The sequence below is a fragment of the Homalodisca vitripennis genome, chromosome 6 (assembly GCF_021130785.1).
Source record: "Homalodisca vitripennis isolate AUS2020 chromosome 6, UT_GWSS_2.1, whole genome shotgun sequence".
Classification (NCBI taxonomy): Eukaryota; Metazoa; Arthropoda; class Insecta; order Hemiptera; family Cicadellidae; genus Homalodisca; species Homalodisca vitripennis.
The window spans coordinates 167493321-167512080 of record NC_060212.1 but is presented as its reverse complement, the minus strand read 5'-3'; the positions used below and the strand labels follow the sequence as shown (position 1 = coordinate 167512080).

At 33.1% G+C, this 18760-nt stretch overlaps 1 protein-coding gene across 1 annotated transcript in view; it reads right to left on the bottom strand.

The window, feature by feature from the left end:
• Positions 1-18187, bottom strand: part of LOC124365118 (EGF domain-specific O-linked N-acetylglucosamine transferase) — a 41955-nt gene extending 23768 nt beyond the window's left edge. Inside the window, 5 exon segments of the mRNA XM_046821063.1 lie at positions 8-174; positions 2856-3004; positions 3633-3839; positions 12279-12447; positions 18121-18187. Of these exon segments, the coding sequence (XP_046677019.1) occupies positions 8-174; positions 2856-3004; positions 3633-3839; positions 12279-12447; positions 18121-18152 (724 nt within the window). The 5' untranslated portion in view covers positions 18153-18187.
• Positions 18188-18760: the final 573 nt, after the last annotated feature.

Genomic DNA, 18760 nt, shown 5'->3' with positions numbered 1-18760 from the left:
AACCCACTGGCATCGATCTTCATGAGGTACGTTGGCTTGTCAATGACCATATCACAGCTGCCCTCAGTGTCCAAGGGCTTGTGTGGCAGCTCGGAGAAAAATCTTAGTTCCGGGCCCCACGACTGCAGTGGACTAATGTGGTCACACTCATCTTCCAGTCTCCTCTTATGGAGTCTACAAAACAGAGTTAACAAAGTAGAAAATCTCTTTTAAATTAATGTAATGAAGCCTTAGAAAAAATATTTGGTAAATGAAATTCAAAATTTTGAAGAAACATTGATTACATAATTATTACAAATAATGCTTTTGTTTAAAAAAATATATCTAAATGATTTATTTAAGATTAAATGACTTTAAACACAGGAAATTTTTCCGGATATGATAATCTTTTAAATAACCTTATATATTACAATATGCGTTTCATTAGCTTCTATACATTTATCAAATTAGCAGTCTATTTTCTACCATACCTGTTCAACTATTTTCATGGTGAATAATCAGTCAAAATTATTTCTGTTAATTGATTAAGTTATGTATTTTAAAATAATTATAGTTTGCTTCACAGGATCAAGTTCAGACTGCTCAGAGGTCATTTGCTTCATTCAACCATTAGAAAACCGTTCATCAAAAACACATCTGATTTGCATTTTAATATAGTTTTTTAGTACACTGTTTTACCACCAAAAATCTACGTCCTTTTTCCTCTGTTGTATAGTCTTTGGACTTGTTGAGTAATGTACAACTCCAAAATACCCATACTGGAGAAAATACATTAAGCATTATTATTGTTTTCTGTAATAACTGGAGTATTAACTTAACAGTGGTATCATTGTTGTCCACTTCAAGTACTACATGATTATTACTAATTAATTATTAACAATCTTATGAGAATCTCAGTTCTGGGGTCAGCTTTTCTTTTTTCCATACTTGATCCAGATATTGTAAGAGTGTACAATAACATCTGTAGTATTATAACTAATAACAATTTTTATAATTGAAAATAAAAATTTATTTTTTGTAATATACAGGCTGTAAAACGTTTTCGTTAAAATACTTCTTTTGAACTATCTTTTTTTTCCCTTGGGGCGGCCTACTGCCATGCACTTAAGCCTCAAGGGCTTTTTGCACACCCCGGAAACACACCCTGAGGCCTACCAGTCTATAATTTCAGCAGTTCCACAAACCGCCGAAAAAAACCTATCAGGTCCTCCTGGGGAAATTCACCGCCCCTGTCCAAACTACCAAAGATGGCATACCGCTCCCTTGCTATTGAAGGGCAGTCAAAGAGCAGGTGCTCAGCAGTTTCATCCTGCTCTTTACACATTCTGCAGAGCGGATCCTCCTGAAGGATGCCGACTCTCTGAAGATGCTTGCTCAGGTGACCATGCCCCGTGAAAAGATCAATAACCTTAGAAGACATTGATCTATTTAATGAGAGAAGGTCTGACGCCACCCTGGAGGAAGGCGTCTGTAATACCATTCTGCTCATTCTCAAGCCCGTATGCAACCTCCACCTTCTATCATGCTCCACGCGAACCCATTTCAAGACAACCCTAGAGGGTTCCTTTGAATACCGCAGAACGGTTGAGGGCCCATCATAATTGTCGCTGAGTCCCGGTTGGCCAGGGCATCAGCTCTTTTTTTCCCAGGGATCCCCTCATGACCAGGAACCCAACAAACGGTCACATTGTTGATTCTGGCAAGGGAGGAAACGGCTTGATAGCAATCCCAAACTAGTTTGGATTTAATCATACAAGACTCCAGCGCCATCAGAACTATCTTACTTTCTGAACTGTATTAACTTTTAGACTGTCAGATGAATTTCAAAAATGTCTGTTGTATATCAACAAGGTATTTTCATGAGTCACTATCAATTGTCAGTGGTTAGTTGTTGCTATCAGTTGCATTGTGACCTTTATTCTTTAAAATGACTTCATTTTAGAAAAATCAATTTCAGTAATTTATGTTGCTATTAAATGCTTGTTTTAAAGGTAATATGTATATAGTTCGCACACAACTCCCTAACATATCACAAACCTATGTTATTTTAATCTAGACTGTATTTACGTGTTAGGTTAGTTATCTACCTGAGGAAGAGATCACACTGCGGATCTCTTAGTCAGTATAACTGGTTTTTTTCATCACTAAACAATGGCCAAAGTCTGAAAAAATCTTGTTAACTTCAAGCTTCAAAAGATACTTAAATACTAATCATATAACCAATACATAAATTGAAATTTACTGTTTGAAGCTTGAACTTTAAAAAAAAAAAAACAAAAGAAAACAGGACTATGAAATTAATAGTTTTGAAGTTTAAGGAACTTAATTTTTACACTCACATATGTTTTACATGAGAAACTTTCTAAGATTGCTGTTTCTATGTTTTTTTTTCATCAAGACTTACAAAATTTCTTGTCTCACCGGTTGATACAGCTACAATATCTATTGCTTAGTATCCGTTCATAGTTCAACAGTTCACAATCTTAACACATAGGCATAATGAACATTAAAAATCAAGATACATGGCACTGAACACATTCTTTTAAAGTGTAACAACAGATTCCCGTCAAACCATTTCCTGGAAATTAAAAACAATAACAAGATTTTAAAATTCAAGCAATACTCCTAAATACATGACAAAAGTCATGATATGTTAGTGAATAAGTGTGACAAGTATCAGGTATTTTAATTTATAGATTTTCTTAATTTATTGACTTACACTAAAGATTTAACACCTGAGTAATAGACCAGACACCCGTTCTTGATACATTGATAATAGGAATGGAAAATTTCCTCAATATGTTATTCATAACTTATTTGATATTAAATTACCAGTTTTTCGATAGTGAACTTACTTGCAATAACCACCTATCTGGCCTTCCTTGAGCACATCCATCTTGTATCTGATTGGTTCTTTTCTGTGGTTAAGATCTCTAAAGTCGATTTTGATGTTCCGCCCTTGACAGTAGCGTAAATGTTTAGAGCATACTAATGAAGAGTCAGCCTAGAATTAAAATGTGTTTGTTAAATATTCACCAGTTAAACAAAATCTATAACTACTACAATAAATCAGTCTTATTTCAGATCATTTAAACTTGCTACTATGCCATATTACTTAATAAAAGAACTAAATGCTATTAAATAAAGATTTGCTTGATTGAATCAAAGTTTTAACCTGGAACATATGTTAAACATACAAGAATGTTAACAAATAAAAAAAAATATGAACGTAAGAAAGTCAAAGTTCATAACAGAAAAGTTGAATGGACAATATTTTTTATTCATAATCTTTGAGATTAAACAGGTGTCATTGAAGTACAAATAAAATCAAAGAAACAAAAACAAAAAAAAAAAAACAGATCAGCGCGGTTGTGTAATTTGTTCTTCAGTTAAAAGTTTCCACTGTGGAGTTGAAAGATTATAGAGAAAAGCACGACAATTGGATTTATTCTGAATTGCTGTTGTCCTGAAGTGCCTGTTATATGCAGTTATAAGGGCTTAACAATGACACATGTTTGTAATCAGTTGTTCTCCTTTCAAACCATCTATTTTCAATCATGAACTTTGAAAAAGTAGTTAAAACATTGAATTATTCAAACAAAAAAATTATAAAAATAGTATTTAGCACTTACAGCAAAATTAGGCTCACACATGACCATTAGCTCTTTCTGCTGCTCAGCAACATAACCGAAGTCACCCTGCGCAAAGAAAGTGTCTATTTGGTCCTTTTTTGAGGGAACCCACCCTCTGTGGTCCCCTGGACATGAAGGGGTTGAGTAGGAGTCATTCTGTGGACAAACATCCTCATAGCCCCAGCAACCTTTTCTGCCAACAAAATCCTGCAACGATGAACAAAAAAATTAAATTTGATACATTGTTTTATATCATATACATATATATATGAGATAAAATAATGAACAATATTAAAGTATGAAGCTAGGTAATTAATATATTTAGGAAGTGAATGGATTAATTTTACTCTTTATTTTATAATTTTTATAATATTTGCATTACTATTTTTTCATGTTGTTGTATAGTAACATTATTTTGTAATCATATTAGTATGTAAGAACATGTAGCCATGATTGTATGTATTATTTAATGTGTATCAATAACTGGAATAGTGTTAGCGTGAGAAGAGTAGACGTTAGATAAGTAATAGATATACAACATTATCATTAACAAATTGTCACTGCTCACACAGCAATCTACAGATCATTAGCACTTTGGACAATGATATGTACAGAGCGATAATCGCCCTTAATGGATTGTGTTATTTAAGCCCTGCGAGGCGCAGCAGTAGTCATCAGTCTCCGCAGACTGCTCAGTGAGGAACGGTCACGGTGTTGGGATCAGTCTCCGCAGACTGCACAGCGAGGAACCGGTTGCGGTAGTAGGCAGAATAGTTAGATGTTGGAATTGTGAAACATAAGTACCACAAAGTATAGTGTTAATAGTTTATTCTCAGTAGTAATTTTATACAGGTGTTTTCATTTTACATGTTGTGAACAGAGTTGTGCCAAGTGACTATTTTCAATAAACTTATTTTTAACCCGATGTACCAAGTCATCTCTTGAGTTCCTACTCTTCAAGGTGAACATTGTTACGGGTTATCTTGCCACTCGGGTATCCCGTTAACCATCCCCGCAACAATGTCACTTGCCATCGTTCAGTGAAACAAGAAATCAGTAACACTACGTTTCGAGATCTGCAATCTGATCTCTTCTTCAGGTAAAGAACTAACCTAATACATAATTACAAACTATGTTAAAATAAACAAATCTTACCAAAGCATTGTGGCACGCCTTAGTCAGGAATCACAACCTACATGTTGTTTGTCATATTCACTAACTCTATAAACATGCACTTAATAAAAAACTATGCAAAACACTAATCATTAAAACTGAACTACGGAATACAGGTCACAATACGTCTTCACTCGTCTACTAACCACCTACGACTGACCAGAGGGTCTAGCCAATGGTGATCGTCACGGCTGGCTAAAACAAGATGGCGGAAATAAAAGGGAAGGTGGACAGGAATGGGCCCTTTCGTTATTATTGGTTCATGCGAGATGAACTTCTTAAAACCATATTGTGACTCCGCATTGGTTTATTGCAAATATCTGATCCGTTTGATACTTTTGGTTTTCTCTTTAGTTCATTTTTTAGAATTGGCAACCAAAGCGGCCTAATCTCGACTGATGGTTGACTGATTGGTTGGTCTGCCAATTTAATGTATGTTGCCTCAATTAATTTCCTTTTGAAGAAATGTGGTTCCCGATGTATTATGTTGGCTTCATCCCAATTCATATGATGGTCTTCGGACCAACAATGGTGTGCAATATTTGACTTTTCTGTGAGACCCTTTCTTGTGTTTTCTTTGTGCTCTTTTATCCTTACGTTTAGTGGTCTTTTTGTCTCGCCTATGTATTCCCTATTGCAACTACATTTTATACTGTAAACACAGTTTTTTTCAAATCAAATCAAATCAATTTTTTTATTGCCAGGACATAATCACATGTATAGCAATAATCAAGATATTCTAAAATTAATATCTAAAATTTAAAACTTTCATTTCGCCTCAAACCACATTCAAACGTACAAATTTTCAGCCAACTCCACATTCATCCAGCCAATATTCCCATTTCCAGCGCCGGTAGTCAGTTTGCTAATTGTGCGGTCACCCAGTCGAATGCCATAAACTCGTCAGCACTATAAAATGCTTGCGACACTAAAAAGCGTCTTAAACGAGTTTTTAACACCTTAGGCGTTGGGGCATTTCTTAACTGATCTGGCAACTTGTTGATGAACCGAATACCTGCCTGGGAGGGCAAGTGTTCGTAAACCCCCGTCCTGTGTCTTCCAGTTCGGTAGGCATCTCTGCCTCTTGTCTCATACTCGTGTATGTCAAGTTTATCCCTTGACACAAGAATGCCTTTTGTGATCCAGGGTTTATTGTCATTTTTCCATATTGTTTTGATTTTTTTCAATGGGCAAAACACATCCAAATGAAAATTTAAACACTTATTGAGTGCCGTGAACATTGCATCTCGATAAGTCTCGATAACATTGCATCTATTAAGTGACGCTTGTATTGTGAATCGATCTTCACCCTGTTGAGCCGAGAGAGGGGTAGATTATTTATGGAGGGTGGGGGACCATGTTACAGACCACAGCTTCATGCTGCCTTTCTCAGTCTGTACAAGGTATATTAGAAGCATGAGAAAGTAAGAATTCATGCCTGACCTACGACTGAGAGACTTTAGAGTATAATCAGGGAAATACTGTCTTTCCTTTCTATCACTATGATCCCGATTCCTTTCCATATCACAGTGAACCAATCACCTCTTAAAAATAGAAACCCCAAGAAGATTTATTTTTTTAAGTTTTGAGCAGCCAATACATAGGTAAAATATACTTTGATAGTTTAATAATAAGAGAGATATGTACATAAGAAATGCTATAGAAATATTAATTAAAAGAGAAACTCTTGAGTAATATTTATGTCAGCCTAGCCGGTGCGAATCTCTTACTCACAGTACCAAAATCCATCGCTTTAAATGAAAATTAATTTTTGCTAACTGGCGACAGGCTATAGTTTGGAGGCCATTTATATAGGCATCTTCTGGAGGTTAAGTTAATACTTTTCTGTTCATTAAAATTTGTCTACAAATACAACAATTCAGAGGTGCAGCTTCTAAATGTCTGGAGAAATGCTTATTTTAATAGCATCTACAATATTCACATCTATACAAAAATAGTAGTTCCTAATTAATATAATAGAACTTTGTGTGAGGATGATATAAGAAAGATTCTACTCAAAAAAACTATATGCTGTTAGTAATAGAAATGTTGTCAAATCTACTATGAACAATTTCTTTTCAATTTTTAACAAACGCTAAACATATCGTTGTTCCCAGAACAATGAATGACGTATCTTCTGCAAACAAAATTTGTTACATTTGTAAAAGATATAGAACATTCTAAGCCCGATATAATAATTGTTACAAGACCTATACATTATTATATGTTATTCTCAAGTCACGCTTGACTGGGTAATTTATGTGAGAATGTAACAGGATACAGTGGTTTCAATGAGGCCAAACCCTGTCAGGTGGGTACATTATGTAACAAAAGAAAGGTACCTGCCTGGCGTTATAATAGTGCAGAGCACATGTTAAACCTCATATGATCAATCAGGTAGTCATTCTTTCAAAATTACTGTAGTAATACTGACCATGTAGATTTTGAATGATAAAATCAAAAATAGAATGATGAAATATTGAAGTGAACATAAACATTTTCAGTACTAGACAATTAACACGACAATCAGGATTGAGAATGACACTGTGACTGTCAATCATACACCACTCCTTGTAATTGATTAATATTTTCATCAGTTTTATTTGATCAACAGTCTTAAACCTTATAGTCACAAAATGTACAAAAAGGAAACATTTTTTTATGTTTGGTTATAATACAACACTTTATTATTTAAACAATATATATTTTCACTTTTTACCTTAAACTAAGTACTCCCACATGTATAGAAGAGTAGTTCCAGGACTCCCCACTACACTACCAGAAAGTGATTATGTCATTTCATATCATCTTAATACTGTTACACTTTTTTTCTGCTTTTATTTCAGTTATTGATCGTTGGTATATTATAAATATATTGTACGATTGTTGAATTTACTTACGGATTTAAAAGTGGATACATATTTAAATTTAATTTATTATGTAAAAGTAAAAAAATATAATTTACTAATTGCAGTTCAGTACAGAAGGCATAGATTCAAACATTTGTGAGGTAAGTGTATTAATCAGGAACAGGAGAGATGCATTATTAAGGAGCATGGTAACAAATTCTTTCAAAATTATAAAATTGTGGAAGTTTTACTACGAAAAACTGGTTCCACAACATAAAAAAACCTTGCTCATGTATGACTATGTTTATATACTACATAAGAAGTATGCATCTAAATTACACTACTGTACACAATACTAAAAGCGTATTATTTCTTTAAGAGTAATCACAAGAAAAATTCTTTAAAATGAGAAAGTTAAAAGCAATCAGGTTTTAAGTGCTGAATATCATGTTTATACTAACAAAAAAATGTACAGAATTTAAAAAGTTAAAAACTAATTTTTCAGATGAGACAAGAAAAAATTATCTTCTTCATTTAGTATCACCCAACCTCCTTTAAGAAAAATGGAATTTATGTGTTTTACACAATTCCGTAAAAAATGTTAAAACTTTCTATATGAATTAAAAAAGGTGACACTTCTAAATAAAAGTGATTAGTTACAAATTCTGACTGAAAACAAATAACGAACTAGTTATATACTGAAGATCAAGGCTTGCATATCAAATGGATTTATTTTTTCTAAGAATAAAAAAAATGTAGAAAGAGTAGTGTTCCACTTTTCTGCATTGCAGCACCAAATAAAGGTCAAAACTATAAAAAAGTCAACCAATTGTTGTACAAATAATTGGCTGGAACTGGAACCAAACTGAGATAAAGAGTGATCAGGAAGTAAACACAAGGAGCAGGAAGACAGCCAGAAGCAGGAGCAGTGGAGTGTGCTACCACTGCCTCTATAATCTGCTCCAGTAGTCTAACTTATAGCACTTTCTCTCAGCTATTACTGACAACCGCAGTTGTTGGTCTCCACTTTCTGCATACTCTCTATTATACAAACTGCTATACAGTTACTATTCTATTATTGGGTACTTGAATAACATTGTAATCCTCAGAACAAACCAATAACTATTGGTAAATGAAATATAGTATGCAAGGAAAGTGGAAAAATCTATTTTGATCCAAAAGTGAGCACAAAATGGTATAAATATACATTAGTTCTATTAAATACATTTTATTATTCCAAAGAAACGTACAATTTACATTCACTTTCAAAAAGCTATAAAATCCTTAAAAGCTTTTTTTATAGTTAATTAAAACTTAAAAGATATTAAAACAATTAAGAACTAGTATTGTTGTACTTCACCTGCAAATTCCAGTACACTTCCATTTTTTCTTATATATCTAAAAACTGAAATTTAACCCTTTGAAGATCAGGCATAAATCCAGTTTACTTGCCAACAAGTCCAGCCTTAAATTGGCACTTTTGACACAATTCTACAAAAAATAATGTAACTCATCTATAAATAGTAGTATTTTAACAAATATTCTTTTACTTAGTATTATATTTAAAAGCATACATTTGTTTATAATTAATCTTATTTTTTTATTTTAATGCATTAGTAAATTATTTAATCTAGGGTAAAACATATATTTCAAGGAAACCATTATTATTATGAGAAAGTACACATATTTTCACACAAATACAGAAAAAAACAATGTGTATACCTTGACGTATTTGTTTGATACAGCAGGGTCTTCCAAACTGTGTCTTCCTACTGAACCAAATATTTTTTTAAGTTGAAAATAATTATAATAATTTGAAAGGATATCTATTTATGTTATGTTATTTATGTTGTTGTGGATATCTATTTATTGTTGTTGATATTATATTACAAACTAAAAATGAAGAAGTAACGTCATAATCTAATCAAATGAAGGGTGCTGATATATTGGCGCAATGCTGTTTTGGAATTGATGTTCTGGAGCTCATGGCCGTTTCAGAAATATAATTCCAGAGCCAGTGTATCGGTCCATAGTCTGCTAAGGATTAATTGTTCTCTTTCCAAACTTTGAACACCAGCAATTTTTAAACTCTGAGATATAAAAAAATGTGTACAGGTGAAAGTGGTTTAAAATTGTTTTATTTTACTAAATATAAAAGATAAATGCACAAACAACCACTATCTTGAAACATTTTATTGGTTGTGACTAGCTAAAATTCGTCCAAACTTTGTAAAATACTACCTCTATACTAAGTTTAGTCTGAATCTTTTAAAAATTAGAGTAGTTATTATGTTAACAAGATCACATTATATTGCATAAAACTATACATACACTTATAAAAATTTCAATTATTCAGGATTTTGAAACAAGGAAATTTGAGTGATAAAAATATTCCTAATATTACTAGGCAGTAGTATGTCACACCATGTGTTGTGAAACAGGCTTTGCTGAGCAAAATTTCAAATCTATAGCTTATTCATTCTCAAGATGTCCTGTTGTCAGGTAGAGAGACAGACAATCATAAAGAAAATTTACATTCTATTATTTATTCCGTTATTATATGAATACAAGTTACAGATAGAAATCTTGTACGGTTGTACTCAGCTCATTTACAAATTGATTTATTCTGCTATTTTCTCATTACATTTATTGTTACTCATGAGACCAATGTAAAAATATTTACTAATGCTCAGCAAAATCTCATGGAGTGACATGCACAATAATCTAACTCAGTGTTGATAATATATAAATGAAGAAACAGACAGAAATTTTAAACCCCATGAGTGAGAGGCTTCACTAAGACTCAGCCAATTATACATGTTATTAATTTTTTGTGCGTGGTAATAGTTTTAAAACATGTACCATATTTTTATATGAACTATGGATATACGCTATATTATAATTACAAATAATCAGGTTCTTTTACGGTTCTTTTACTCAAGTTTTTTTAGGTTTTAAGTTTTCATGAATAATTAATTTCTTGATTTAATAAAATTCACACTGTTTGGTTCTAATTATAATTCCTAAAAAATACATCATAAAATACAAAATAACTAGTCATTTTTAACACATATTTTTTATAAAAAGAAAAACTCCATAGCAAGTGAATCATTTTCAAAAATTACAATTAAAAAAGTAAATTTTGATATGAAAATATTCAACTGATTATATTAATTTTATAATAAATAAATACTAATTTTTAACTTTTACTAAAGTATTTGTTTAGTTTGGAATTCCAGGAAGTATAAAGAGAAACCTAGGTATCACTGCCACAAGGCCTAGGTTGTTTTGAGTCCGACAGATCAACAAGTTCTCACCTGCTTATTGATTTTAAAAGATCTGTAGTAAACTGGTTTATAAGTAATAAATACTATCTCATGAAATAAATATCTTTTGGAACCTAATCTGAAACCTGCTTCAACATGGCTACATGATGACGATCGTTCTGGCAAGTTTATGACGTCACGGTAACATCAATGTTACTAAAACAGCAAAACAAATTTCACCACTGAAATAACAGTTCTTTCTGTTTGCATTGGTGTATAAATAGTGGTTGTAGTGTTGACTTATGTACTTTATGAACTATCAAAAAAGGTTGTGTGTCAGGTAAACATTGTAACATCGATTGCCATGAGAATTGATTCAGATCGACGTTATAATGTTGATTGCCAGTTCCAGGGTTAATCATTGTAATTATTTCTAAAAGAATATGAACTCCCCTCGTCAAATACACACATCTCAATGCTTTGTCGGATAATTCTTTCATTTTTCATATAATTTAGAAAATATACTACTATTTTATCATAAACAATTATTAAGATTTCTCTTCATTCTGTTCTTGAAATCTGAACAAAAAATCTTTTCACTTGTTTTATTTTCTATGCAATATTACTCGCAGACCCTCTTATTTCAATAATTATCAGTAATTTTTTTAAACAATTACTCTTAGATTCCCTTGTGTAAATTCTTGGAACAATTATTTTTATACCAGTAATAGAATACTGAGCAAGCAAAATAAAGAGTCCCAGCCAGCATGGCTGCATTTTGCACATTCCAAAATAAGATAAGAGAGCACATGGCCTCCCTTACTCAACAACATGTGACAAACAAGAAATTCCTGCTTGAACTGATTAAATGTTATTCAATTTCAAAGATAAGAGTAATAGATACTACATTATATCAAGTGGATTTACTTCATTATAACTAGTTTATTATTAATTAAGAAAAATTCAAAAGCAATGTTTTGAATGGAAAAAGCAAAAATGTAAAATTTAAATTCAAGTCTAAATAAATACGGTAGATTAATAATTTTTAACAGTCGTGCATTATTGTAGAGTTGTTCCTATATGAAGGCTAAGAAAGCTGGTGAACCCAATAATAAACAAGTTTTCATACATTAGTGGAAATTATACTAAACCATAGGAAGTATATGTTCTCTCATATAAAATTAACTTTTAAAATTCTATGATCTTCAGAGTGAATTCACATATCAGTCATTTCGTCTATTTGAAGAAATTAAGCACTGAAGCAATTTAAGAGAAATAAATAAAGTAGTATAAATACTATAATACATTTCCAAGCAAGCGTATAAGCATATATCTTAAAACAAACTGGTTTCACTCACCATCAAGGGGCACTTCTCTTTAACACACTCATCAGCTAGCTCTTTGTACATGTTTAAAAAGTACGGCATGTGATCAGGATGTAATTCTATGTCAGAATAGTTGTATGTGCCAGCTTGGCAGCACACCGAGAGCAACACAACTGACAAGACTATTGTATCCATCGTCATTCTGTAAAATCACATGTACATGTCAAGTGTAAGGAAATAATATCATAAACAAAGATAGTTGTTAGTGTGATTACAAGAAACCGAATTTACATCCACTTTATTCTCACTTCCATTAATTATCTCATAATAAATAAACCAACTTTTATAGATTTGTATTGGTAAAATGGAATTCCCATGTAACACTCATATATAACAAAATCTCTGATATAAAAAATATCTGAGAATTCCTTTTAAATGGACATAACACTAAACAAAGTTCTATATTATAAATATTTAATCAACAAAAACCCCTTCTTAACAAACATATATATATATATAATGTTTAAGTAACAAATTTCATTCACTTCCAATTCAGTTTTACATACTTATTAAAAAAGGAAGTCTCGACATGAAAATGTTTCTCACTCCCTTTCCTCCTCCAGTAATCAGTCAATCAGCATTGGTGTGTTTTACAAGGTACATCTGTACCAACCAAACAGAAAATATCAGTGTCTATCTCACTGTTTTGTTTTGTGCAATAAGATGGCAGTGAAATCTTCTTACAATGGAATTAACACGTTCACAACAACAGCTTATTTCCTGACTTTTTTATTTCCCAACAAATTCTTCAATAATAATGGTAAAAAACTGTAATTGCTTTTTTATGTTAAACGTCTACTAAAACGAGAACTGTATAAAGGCTCACAATTTTGCAAAAAGTATTTCAGTATGTTTTTCCAATGTATATGCCCAAAGAAGTACTTAAAAAATTAAGCAATCATGTACCCGACAGAGTACACAATAAACTATCACATTCAACAAACCATCAAGGAAGGTAAACAATAAAAACGCAATAAGGAAATGCATAGCAATGTGTATCCATCGGGCACACAACACGATTTACAAAAGCTCAGTGTGTATTTGATTGGGTACAAAATGGCAGTTTTGAAAGATCGTGTGTACCTGATAGAGTACACGTCGTCGTGAACGTGTTAAATGCCAGATGTTCTAAGTTTTGAAGACAGTCTAATTATTATTCTCTCCACGTTATCCAGCAGTTGTTAGGATAACAAAAAAATAATACATGGTTGAGAGTATATTTCCTAGATTTAGCAAAAAGGCAAAAAAGGTTTAAATACAGGATGCCAACTTTAATAAATTATGTACCTAATGTTTATAATCATATGATTTTGGCTGCAGCATAATAACAGGCCACCACCACAATATGATAAACTACCGAAATCAAAATGTTGAACCGGATTACGTTATTGGTATTTAAAACTACAGTATAGTTTAGCTGTTTTTGTATATAAAAAAGGGTACTTAGGTATTATCCAGAGGCCACCATTTTTGGAATTTTTCTTACTGGGGACCTAAAAAAGCTACATTATTAGAAAGAACAGATTTGACTTAATGTGAAAATGACATGTCATTATAACGATTGGTTCTTGTTATCTGCCTCCCACAAGAAGCGGTGTCTGCAAGGAGGCCGCTCTGTCTCTATGTAAGTACGTTTAGATTCGGTTATCATCAAGATAAGATGTTACTAGTAATATCAAAATTTAAGATAACCTTTATGAGCACTCACATGATCTGAGCTTGGTCAAAGACACCCACCAGAGCCCGAACTGATAGCCAGGGGCATTTCTGATAGGTAATTTCCTGACCTCAGATCACGTCCCAGATCATCCAAATTTTCTGAAGTCAGATCAAATTCGTAGATAATATAATAACACATAACAATAATCGATACTTAAGAACAAATAGTAGATAGGGACAGAATGGCTACCTTCTCGCCGACATCTCTTCTTTGTGGAAGGCAGAAAACAAGAACTGATCATCATAATGACATGTAATTTTCACAGTAAATCAAATAAAGTCACTTCTTTCTAATAATTCAGTTTCTTAGGTCCCTGGTAAAAAAAACTCTAACCCAGCAGAGATCACTTCTGGCTGGTTTATACCTTCCAGTAGAACCTACCACTGGGCAGAGCAAAAACCGATGTGTCACTTACATCTGGGCATCCTTATGGATGTTCAGGAACGGCACATCACTAACCGCAAATATCGAGATTCTAGAATGCATATTTTCTGTATAATTCCTTATTTATTAATAATAATAATATTCTTTATTGCGTGAAACAATTACAATATTGCATTGCAAAAGTCAACGTAACTATACAGTACATAACTAAATCAGATAAATGATGTTCGTCAAGGTAAATACATAAACACTATACAATTCTGTTATGTAGAACCGGGGGTTTCGTTGTTATTGTTAATTTCAAAAATGTTCATCCCAGTTGCCCAATATGAACTCATCAGTCGAGTAAAATGCCTTTGATATAAAAAAAAGGTTTCAATCGATTTTTAAATTTTTTTGTTTCACTGAGTTGTTTGATGCCCTAAGGGAGCTTATTGATTAGTCCGACTCCAACTTGTGATTGCAAGTGTTCGAAAGCTGCCGTTCTGTGCTGTTCGATTCGAAAGTTATCCCTGCCTCTGGTCCCGTATTGTTGGCCATCCCTGATCCAACTCACATTTAAGTCGGCAGTACAGGATCACCTAGAGAATATAGAGACAGGGCAGGGTCAGCAATCCAATCTACCTCAAGGTATCTTTGCAGGACTCTTTGGGGTTTAATTTTGAAAGATCTTTGGCTTTCTTTTGAGATCTGAAAAGTCTTTCAAATCTGTATTTGGAACAGTTTCCCCACAATCTCAAGCCATATGTCAAATGTGTGGATATATCAGACCTAAATAGGCCATTTTTAATACATCCACCACACAAAATTTTGCAAGATTGCCCAGAACATAAATTACCGAAGCAACCTTAGAACAAACGTTTTCAATGTGATCATCCCATGTCAGTCCCCGATCAAGGTACATTCCAAGGAACTTAATGGAGTCTGCTTCTTCCAGAAGGAATTCATCCACCATCACCGTGGGTCGAAGTTCTTGCTTACAAACCCATTTCATTACTACCAACTATCTCAAAACTTTGTGAGAAAATTGTTCTCGTCAGGCTATTAGAACATTGCAGGTTGAACAACCTGTTAAGCAGCTCTCAGCATGGCTTCGTCAATGGCAAGTCAACAACTACAGTAATGATTAGATTGATAGAATCAGTGACTGACAGCATAGAAAAAGGCAACCTGACTACAGCTATCTTCTTGGATTTGAGCAAGGCTTTCGACTGCCTGGGTCATGACCTCATACAGAAGAAACTAAAAGCATTTGGTGTAATGGAAACAGCTCTGAAATGGTTCGAAAGCTACCTCAAAGACAGAAGTCAAATAGTGTAACTAAAGTCTACTGAAAAAGGTTGACTAAAGCATTCCGATCACAACCCCGTCCTATACATAGAGGTGTGCCACAGGGATCCGTGCTGGGTCCAGTGCTTTTTATTCTTTTTACTAATGACCTTCCAGAATACTTACATGAATATGGTAAAACTTTTATGTACGCTGACGATATAACCTTAATCCTTGACAACAATACACCTGAAAACCTTAGTGTAAATGCTTTTATCGCGGTCAACCTGGCATATCAATATTGTGATGGAAATGACTTAGTGGTTAACCCCTCTAAAATTACCCAACTATGGTTTGGGAGAAGAACAGGACAAATTAATTGCTCACCAGAAGTTAACTTGGTTGAACAAACCAAATTCCTCGGAATTACAATTGACTCAAGCTTATCCTGGACACCCCATATTGACCAGCTATGCAATAGACTAAACTCAAGCCTGTATGCGCTCTATTTGAGGCACATGTAAGATACGGTCTAGGTGTATGGGGAGGGATATCAAATGCTAACATGACCAGAATTCTAATCCTTCAAAAAAAGGCAATAAGAATATTGCAAACCTTCATTTCCGGGAAAGCTGCAGAGAGGTCTTTGCAACACTAAAGATCTTGACCGTGACCGCTCTCTACATACAAGTTATTTTATATGTTGACAGAGAAAACCTATCAAGGCTTGAAGACCTGCACTACTACAACACCCGCAACTCAACTATGTATCCAATGCCCATTCACCACTTAGCACAGTATGAAAAAAAACCATCCTACATAGGAAGAAAGCTGAGCAACTGTCTAGCGATAGAAATAAGAACGAAGAAGGGGAAAAAGCTAAAGACTGAACTCCATAAACTGCTCTCACACCAGGCCATCTACACACTTGAAGAATTTTACCAAATGACCAATCATGGACATTAATATTCTACTCTAAATGTTTTATGTCACCAATTAGGTTTACTAATTTTTGACACCATCTCTGTACTTGATGTATATAAATAAAGAACATTTTGAATTAGAATTTGGACTTTGCTCTTCTTGTCAAAGGTAAAAATATATGACGTTTGATTTTGAACGGTTTGTTTTTAAATTGATTCTGGAGAAATAATCAATGCATGAATTCAATTCAATGGATGAATCGATGTTTAAAATCGATAATCATAATCCGATTGTATTGATGGCCGCTTATATTATACTGCAGTCCAGCCGCCAAGTTATATCCTCCTGATTGTTAAATATTCAATAAGTTTTTGTTATTTTAATTTCTTTCCTTTATAATTATTTTTTCTTGTTTTCGGTTATATGAGTTATTTTTATATTTTCCAATTTTTTTAGTAATGTTACGGATCGCTGGATCAGTTTTTATTTCTTAAATATTTCATTTATTTGTTTTTATTTATTTTATTACTTTAATCATTGTTTTGGTTGGTTAATTTTCTAAGTTGGATAATGATTAAGGAATTTTTGGTAGGGCGGAAAGGAGCACTACGTGATCTGAGCATGACTTTAAGTACTACTCAAGGATGTTTTTCTTTTTATTGCCAACAGTGCTGGCCAAGGGCATTTCGGTTTAGCCATTCTCACGTGATCTGAGCTTGAATTTAGCTTTTTCCCCCTTACCCCGAAACCATGATTCCCCGGTCCATTAGATTGTTGGACTATTTGAGATATAACCTACAAGTTCAAAGAAGGCCAGGCAAGTTTCCGTTGTAATTTCTGTTATGATTTAGGCTTTCATATCTTTTATATTTATTTTACTATTATCCTGTACATTTATTTTCTTATTTTAAGTTGAAATTGTGGTAAATAGTGTGAAGTGGCTAAAGTAAATAATTACCATTTACAATATAAAAATCATGTAACAGATGATAACATAACAAAAAATATTAACTCTTTGTTTTAAAAATGAAGTCATCAGAGAACAATATATCGATCTTCTCTGCCCATCTTTTTTAACTTCCCATATTAATAATCTAACCTAAATACGAACAGTCATACTTTTGTTGGGAGTAAACAGCATACCTAGAACTTGAGTCAGAAAAACTGCACAACATTTATGAAGTCCATTCAACTTGAAATAATTTATAACATGACTCATACTTTGATGTCATGTTCCTCTCCAAATTAGGCAACAGACCTCCTACAGCACACCCACAACATTCTTGTTCTAGATACCTGAGCAAATTCCGTTCAAAAACAACACCCAGGTCAAATAAATCAATATGTACAATATTGTAGTAAACTAGACATAACAGTTGTTGTTTCCACACTGTACTTACACAGAAACATAAATATGTATTTGTTTGGTTTGACTTAACCTCTTACACCGGCACTTTGATTATAAACAAAAGAGGAACATCTGTCTACAAAACAAACTGCCAAATTCAACGGACCAACCTGATTTCAGCGATGAAACCGACAACTGACATTGGATGGTCTGGCGAATTCCTTGTACTTCGCTTTGCTTCTGCTAGGACCAACAAACAGCTGTTCCTTTTTTTGTCAATGCCAGATGGTAATGCGTTATGTTTTAGCACAGACCTAACGAGTTACACCTGATACTGTAAATACTATAACCGAGTAACTTTTCCCAGATGTTTTTAAATATTTACACTCCATATTTCATAGATGGCCTGGGTTATATATTTCATTAGGTACCGTAATTAAAACGTTTAAGCAAAATAAAAGGTTTTGCTTTGAAAAAATACTAAGTTATTACTAGTGGTATAGAGTCTTAAGGGAAGTAATAAAGCTACTTTATGAATAATTATCTTCGTTGTCAATAAAAATAAAAGTTGCGGGGGGTCTAAAGATTAAAGAATATCTTCCAATGAGTAATGGGGTCCATTAAAAAGAGTAGGAGAAAATTACGTTCTAGAAAACGTGTTATAAACCATTTTTGCTGTAATGTTGAATTGAATGCCAGTTAGGAAACAGCGCACTAAGTTGGCATTTTAAAAATTATACTAAATCGTATTTTCAATAATGTTAAACACTGTACATTTTTGTATATACTCAATTCAAGTGTAAATAAGAA